The sequence below is a fragment of the Ceratina calcarata genome, unplaced genomic scaffold (genome assembly GCF_001652005.2).
Source record: "Ceratina calcarata isolate Rehan_Ccalc_2016 unplaced genomic scaffold, ASM165200v1 scaffold180.2, whole genome shotgun sequence".
In the NCBI taxonomy this organism is placed as follows: domain Eukaryota; kingdom Metazoa; phylum Arthropoda; class Insecta; order Hymenoptera; family Apidae; genus Ceratina; species Ceratina calcarata.
Genome location: NW_017139431.1, coordinates 1,873,076 through 1,880,294, shown reverse-complemented (window position 1 = coordinate 1,880,294; position 7,219 = coordinate 1,873,076). Strand labels below are relative to the sequence as shown.

The window sequence follows — 7,219 nt, the reverse complement described above, 5'->3', positions numbered from 1 at the left end:
ATTCAATCGTAAGCCTACGCATTTCCATAGATCAGCTCTGTGCGTTTGTAGTTTGCATTAAATACAGTGAACGTGATTCACGCAAAGCTTATACAACAATTCGTGTTTTGCTAAGCTTTTTCGTTAAAGGAGAAAATTCTTGGGTTATCGATTGCGCAACAATATTTTTAGACAGCCGATGTGACATTGGAACTGAAAGAAACTTTAGTTAAGACACAACTAAGGCGTAGAAAAAATATGTTTGCTTCATGGATTTCTATTAAATTTATTGTTATCTGCAATTTCGTTCAGATATGAAAATAATCCATAATATAATTTCTAATGAGTCGCGAGAAGTTACATTATACTTTAGTTATCCCATCCGAATTAAATTGTGCTGAAATTTCATGAATTGTGGAAACGTACATATTGTGCACATATGAATTGTAAACTAATTTAAGTTTAGAATAGCCCGAGTAAAATTTAAAACCGGTACGCGTCAAATGTAAGTAGTTAACAATGAACATTCACCTGAGTAGTTGTCGTATTGTTTAATAATGTTATGGGATTTAATCATGCAGCCTGAAACTTAACAAAGGAATTCATGAACAACTTATGTAGGGAGGGGAACGCAGAAGTAATTTTCAACATAGTCGCGACAGAAATTAGAAACAATGGTTAGTAATTAATAGTAAATAAACTATTTTGAGCCGACGNAACGATCAAGTTAGAATTAAATATTTATATTGTCAGCATGAAGAAATAAGAAAAAAACTATTCGAAAATTAAAAAGGCAAGAGAAGTAAAATTTAGTAAGAAATGTTTGATGCCATATTCTATATTTTCTGTTTCATGAATCAAACAAGTTTATTAGAGACTTCCTGTTTAATCTTCTTAGCAGTTATATTTATCATATGAAATTTTCAATTAAATTAAAAACTGACTGTCTTAAAGATTCTTTCAGATGTAAAGTGTTTTATTTCGGATTATTAATATAGATGCAACAATACCTTACGGCACAAAGAGCTTTCCTTTCATAAAGGAAGATTATGAAGTTCGCATCACTATTAGGACAATGTTTTAATTCCATGTCAGTTGGAACTGAAGTACGACAGAACATCAATAGAAATAGTTCTCGTTGCAATAACATATGTCAATGATTAAAGCGAATACACTTATAAAAGACTATCATTTTAAACAGTCAGTTATACTGATTAAATAGAATAAGAATATTTGTATTCTATATCAGTAACATCACAAAATTCTACAAACAAGTTAATAACAATAAAAATTAGTACAAAACAAATAATTAAATTACATCAAAGATGAAACTAGTTAACATTACTATCTACATATAATAATCGAAATGCAGAAAATTCGTCCTAGCGCTATATTGCTATTCTGTTATACAAACGAGATAATAAAGAATGTAGCCAGTTAAAAGAAAATAGAAAATTCACTGAACTTACCAGAGCAAAGCGATGCAAACGAGAACGGCCCAAGAAATGTCCAAGGAATAGTGTATCGTCCGTGAGATTGGGATGTCGAAAATCGAGAGAGTCGTGAAGCACAGGAGCCGCAGCGATGATGCGAAGTGAATCGGCGTCGGGGGTGCCTTCGTTTATATAGGGGTTGCAGGAGAGTGTGGGCGCAGGCACAGGTGGTGAGTGAAAAGCGAGCGAGCGAGCACGCGGTCTGTCCTTCAGCGCAAGCGTTCCTCTTTCCATTTCGTTTTCCCGCAGATGTACTACGTAGATACATAGCGCAGGTATCTGTCGTCGCTCGCCGTCTTAAGACACGACATCCTTGCAATTCCTTCACTGGACGATCTTGTTACACGACTTTTACTGACTTTCCATGATCGATTTTGAACCGCCACCAGTTCAGTCTTCGTCAAAGGGTCAGCGATGTGTCCGCTAGACTGATTCCGACTTCTAAATTCAAAAGATTCAACCCCCAACGGGTTCCATCAACGATTTACTGGTCCTCCGGAGGAATTCATCAAATCGCTAATAATCTTTACATTTGTTTGCGTATATTTAATCACTTGGCATTCAATAGTATCATTCCTATGTTCTTCAACTAAATTCAATTAGGATTTAAATTGATGGTGAAGATAAATAACAAGATCGTTGAAGATATATTATTTTTAATTACCGGAACACACATACATATTAAACACGATGCAGGCATTTGCATTGCAATCAGGCTAGATAGGCGAGGGTAGCTTGCTCAATTCCATAATTTCACTCGACGCTACGCTCCGCTTTTCGCTCTAATAATTTATTTTAAATCACTGCAATTATACTTTAAAGAATACATTTGCATCCCAATGTAGAAGTACTCAAAACGTCGTATATTAAATTTATACGCATTATTCTATATCAGAACTGCATTCGAGTATTTGAATGAAAATTATATTTTATTTTCAATGAATATGTCATTATAGGTATCAAGTGATTATATTGAAATACGCAACGATGAGGTAATGGGTCCTACTTATGAATCTCATATAATGTTTCTCAGAAATTAAATGTATAATTAAAAAAAACTGTTCATTTAATTAATATTTAATATAATTCCCAGTCATTTCGATCGTCAATCGTTGATTACGTATTTGTGCGGTCGTTTTGTGTTTGGTGAATAAGAGATAAATCTTAGACGCGACTCTCGGCAGGGGTTCAATTTCGTCTCAATCGCAGTCGATGAAGTAACTTGGGAGAGATTACTTGATTAGCTATGATTAAAGCAGAAATATGTATATGTGATACTGAATACCTTTTCCACGTCTTGTTTTTCTCACTTCTTTCATGAAAATGCGATAAGTACGAAAGTATGCCTGTAAAATATCCTCGAAAGTATATTCTGAGATGCTCTCATTTAATCCCCTTATTTACATGTTTTCGCTTTCTTCACGTAAATTGCTTTATCTGAGCATGAAATGCAAAAGGGCAGATCTTTAATTAAATAAACAGGAAGAGAAACATTTTTAGTTCCCCCTTTTATATGTATTGTCCAGTGTTCCTATTTTTATAATACCTTGGGATTACTTTTAACCGACGCATTTGTTATTATTGCAAAAGAAGAAACTATAATCGATATTTAAAAATAACACTTCGTATTCAGATTCGTTAAATTAATACGCGACTGATGGCTTTGTCGCGTATTAATTTTGCGATTGATCACTTTTCTTATCGTCATTATCTAATCCTCTCGTACGCGATTAAACAAAAAATAAGTCACTTATGCATTCGTGTAAAATTACAAGTGCCTCGATTCTGTGCATTTCAAGATGAATCATGATTACACCATAAGTATGACGATGGATACCTGGTAGAAAGAAATCGATAACCGAGCACCATACGTAGGAAGAACGAGTGCGTATAAAATTACATTCTGACATTAATGTTAATGTCCACTTGAACATCTTGGCTGTTGATGTCTGTATAAACATATCTACCCACAGTCCACAGTAATAGCCGGCTTGTTTAATTGAACTTAATTTGCTGCGTGGCGAGAGATTTGAATGTCAGCGACATACATAAATATATGTATTATTATCGCATATAGAAAAAGACTTCTATATTTTTGTATGTAACTGACAATGAATGATAAGATACAGTAATTTACAAGTTATTTAAACAGATGTGATATAGATATTACTATATCAACAGCTGACATAGGTACCGCATAATGCTTGTACCAATATACATTTAACACGAGTATTATATGAAAATTTATACTTTGATTTGTTACTTCACTGTTTATTATTCGTTAATTATTGCAAAAATATATTAACATTATACAGGATTTAAAATGTACGTTTTTACGGTTTTGGAATTGCGTAACAAGTCAGGGAGGCACAATCCACTGCAGTGTTGCTTATCAGTTAACAATTAAATAGGTATTACATATTGCCGATTCATGTAGCGAAGTTTCTGCGGAGCCTGACAAAGCACAGGGGGTCATGATTCGTGTTCATTCGAGGCACGTTATCATACCGGGGAAGCATCTTTTGTGTCACGCGTTCAATGTTACTGATTACAGAAAGGAATTACGATTGCAAACTTTCTGCATTGTTTTTCAAAGTTTTCTCGAAGAAGATTTTTTAACGTTTTACATGCAGTGTATTTACATGTATATCTAAATATATTCATATAATAAAGTGGGATTGAAAGGTTTTTTACAGATAAACAGGCTTATGAGGAATTCATAAGGAATGGTTTTATTAATTGTTGCAATTAGTTGAATTCAAATATTTATGTCCGAATTAACTTGTTTCACCAGCAAGGCTCGAAATCTGATATTTGGTTTTCCAATCCTGGCGACGCGTAAACTATGCGTATGCAATTCGTGAATCCTGTACCCTGACGCCATCCACTGACGACCACCACCGGATCGCCGACTCTAATATACCTTTTTCTTCGGAGGGAATCGATACCGGTCTGAATTCGAGCTTGCATGTCTTCGCCCCAATTGAGCAAAGCTTCCACTGTATTGATAAGAAAGTATGATAATGGTTGCTTCTAACGCGCGTATAGAGGAATAAGATGAAAGAGTTTATTACTTCTATAATGGAGAGCGTGGATGCCATAGTAGAGTTGTAACCATCTTGCAACGATCCCGTAACGAGTGACCGCAAGAATCGGACATCTGGGGCGGTACATTGATAACAGAACGGCGCTACGTCCCGTTGTCGTCGTGACAACGATTGCAGCTGCATTCGACTTTAGCGACGTCTCAACAGCCCCAACTATGATCGCGTGCAGAGGATCCAAAGGTACCGGTACCTGTTTCGATGTCCACACGTAGAATGCATCACTCTCGATCTGATAACTTATTTGAAAAATACCTTATAACTGAGTTCGTCGAAGATATCTTTTTGCCATAGAGCGCTTTCGGCTTCTCTGCAAACCACGTCAACGTCTTTCAACAGTTGACTGACTTCTTTCGGTTCTAAACTACCGGTCTTAAGAAGTATCGCGTCGACGCCATTTAGGACAGCATTCGCAATTAGATTCATATCAATGTTTAACTTCCCGTTGTTGCATACTTGAAATCCTAACACGATCGGTTTTCCAATCTAAATGAAATTAAGACGAAAGATCGAGTGAATTTTTTACAGTAATAAATGGGCATCAGAGAAACTGCTGCAATTTGAGAAACATATCACCTTAATACATTTGGCGATAATTATCTTTTCCACGAGAAACAATTTTTCTTGCCCTACTTCTATCTCGATACTAGGCCTGTCGAGTAAAATGGCATCGGCCGCGTTTAGAATCTCGTCCAAACTGTCTAGGCCTTGTTGCGTGGAGATCTTGGCCATAACGCAAAGTTTAGTAACGCCTTCAGGAAAAATCGTTATAATAAATCATTATAAATTATAATGAAATAAAATAGTGTAATAAACAATGCGTTCAAATTGCTGAACACGTACCGAATTGTCTCAAACGACATTTAATGGCGTAAATCATTTTTTCGTTGCGCGTATTATTTACGATAAGAAAATCGCATTCTAACATTGAAGCCAATTTAATGTGCTCAGTGTCCTTTTCCGAAATTTGTGGCAATGAAACCACACTGTCCAATAATTGTACCGGTTTATAATCCGTTACCGTACCGCCTTTAATGACCCTACAGTTTATTTCCTTCTCACCTGTACCAAATATCTAAAATTAATCTGAATTGTTCAAGGGGAATTTACGTTCCTGCGATAAAATTAGAACTAACGGATACAGGTGACCTGCAGCAAAGCCGCGCCGCGGTCAATCAGTAGTCTGTCACCAGGTCGACACACTCGAGGTAGATCGGGATAAGATATCCAGAAACACGAAGAACAGCCTGCACGTTTCGCGATATTGTCCGTGACCAATCTTACCATACTACCTTCTTTTAATTTGGCGAACCCCTGAAAGTGTTATTACGAACTCCATCGGTGAAACCAATATTGATTTACGACGTGGCTTGTACGCATACTAGGCTCTTTTCATCGCCGCGGAACGCGCCAGTCCTTATCTCAGGGCCGCGAAGATTCATCGCAACCCCCAAAGGGTAAACCTCGTTCGTGAATTCGTACATCCTGTTTCCTGCTTCTCTGATAGACTGCACGGTGATTGCGTGCCACTTCTCCGATTCATGAGACAAGTTCAAGCGGACTATATTTGCTCCGGCCATCATCATGTCGACGATAGTGTCGGGATCAGAATTTTTCATCCCTATCAGACGTGTAAAATATGATCCAGGATCATAATATAGAATTTTTTTATTTCACACGTGTATTTTATTTAATTTATAGAGTTTCAACACGGTACGGATTTATTATTTTATACCCTTTAGCGCGATTAGTTTAGTCTCAAAATGTAGTTAGTAATTGGCAGGATAGAGATAAGAAATTGATATCATATAGCAATTACAATTGATTGCAGGTAGCAAAATTATTATAGTTTACCTAGAGTAACCATAATTCGAGTAAGCCTCGCAAGTTTAGGACTGGAATTTATGTTAAGTTGTACATTATGCTCGAGACGCGTGTTTTGATACGCTGCTTTCCCTTGATCGTCCACTATAAATTGATCTTCCAACTGTATCATCTATGAAAGTACATGAAACATTAGACTATAATTAATTTTAAACGAATTAAAATGTTTATGCCGTGTTCTGATAATACTAAATCATTGGTAAAATACCCATGGCATTCGACGGCAAGACTTTATCAATTTTGTTGCAGGCGCAATGTAATTAGTGCAAAGCATTGTGCAGATGATTTCTTATGCTTTTATGTTAGTTTCCAGGGTTTGTAATTTTTTGAAGCTGGTATTGTACTATTTTAATCCATTTTACTATTGCTTTGATGAAGGTTAATGAAATGATCGAAGTTACATGTTGCTGTTATAAAAAAAATTTGAATATTGCGTATTCTAATGCTGAAAATACTACATATATCGTTCCCAGATTTGATTAAAACAGAGTTTCAATTATTATAGGTGTTTTATATAAAAACACTGAGTCATAAATAAGGAAGGTCCTTGAATGGGAATAATAAAAGGACTACAGTAAGGCAATAAAGAAGGAAATAGAATAAAATACATCGTTTTATTTATTTTTCCGGAATCCAGGATACAGTTCTCATCTTGCGACAGTACTTCGTGTTTTAATAACTTAAAGTCTCAAATAATTATTTTACTTTATTAATTAATAACTGTATTATAGACGTGTGTGTGTGTGTGTGTGTGTGTGT

General features: G+C 35.7%; 2 protein-coding genes across 2 annotated transcripts in view; both read right to left on the bottom strand.

Annotated features, from left to right (window-relative positions):
- LOC108633002 (short neuropeptide F precursor) overlaps positions 1 to 1,597 on the bottom strand; it is a 2,694-nt gene extending 1,097 nt beyond the window's left edge. Inside the window, exon 1 of the mRNA XM_018037904.2 lies at positions 1,449 to 1,597. The gene's annotated coding sequence lies outside the window, so the exon portion shown is untranslated. The remainder of the gene's footprint in view (positions 1 to 1,448) is intronic.
- Positions 1,598 to 3,757: 2,160 nt separating this feature from the next.
- On the bottom strand, positions 3,758 to 7,213 carry LOC108633053 (pyruvate kinase). Its single transcript, XM_018038011.2, has 9 exons — positions 6,669 to 7,213; positions 6,431 to 6,572; positions 5,959 to 6,197; positions 5,713 to 5,890; positions 5,420 to 5,638; positions 5,153 to 5,328; positions 4,832 to 5,062; positions 4,547 to 4,769; positions 3,758 to 4,471 (listed from the first exon to the last, which is right to left on the bottom strand). The coding sequence occupies exons 1-9, from the start codon at positions 6,732 to 6,734 to the stop codon at positions 4,260 to 4,262; spliced, it is 1,686 nt and encodes a 561-aa protein (XP_017893500.2). The 5' UTR covers positions 6,735 to 7,213; the 3' UTR covers positions 3,758 to 4,259.
- Positions 7,214 to 7,219: the final 6 nt, after the last annotated feature.

What these genes read in the sequence shown, in the direction of transcription:
- LOC108633053 (XM_018038011.2), bottom strand. Translation starts at nt 6,734, where the DNA reads ATGCTTTGCACTAATTACATTGCGCCTGCAACAAAATTGATAAAGTCT. An exon ending in ATGTCGTTTGAGACAATTCG is followed by an intron (nt 5,329 to 5,419) that starts GTACGTGTTCAG and finishes TTTTTCCTGAAG; the next exon opens with GCGTTACTAAACTTTGCGTT. An exon ending in TTATCGCCAAATGTATTAAG is followed by an intron (nt 5,063 to 5,152) that starts GTGATATGTTTC and finishes AATTTCATTTAG; the next exon opens with ATTGGAAAACCGATCGTGTT.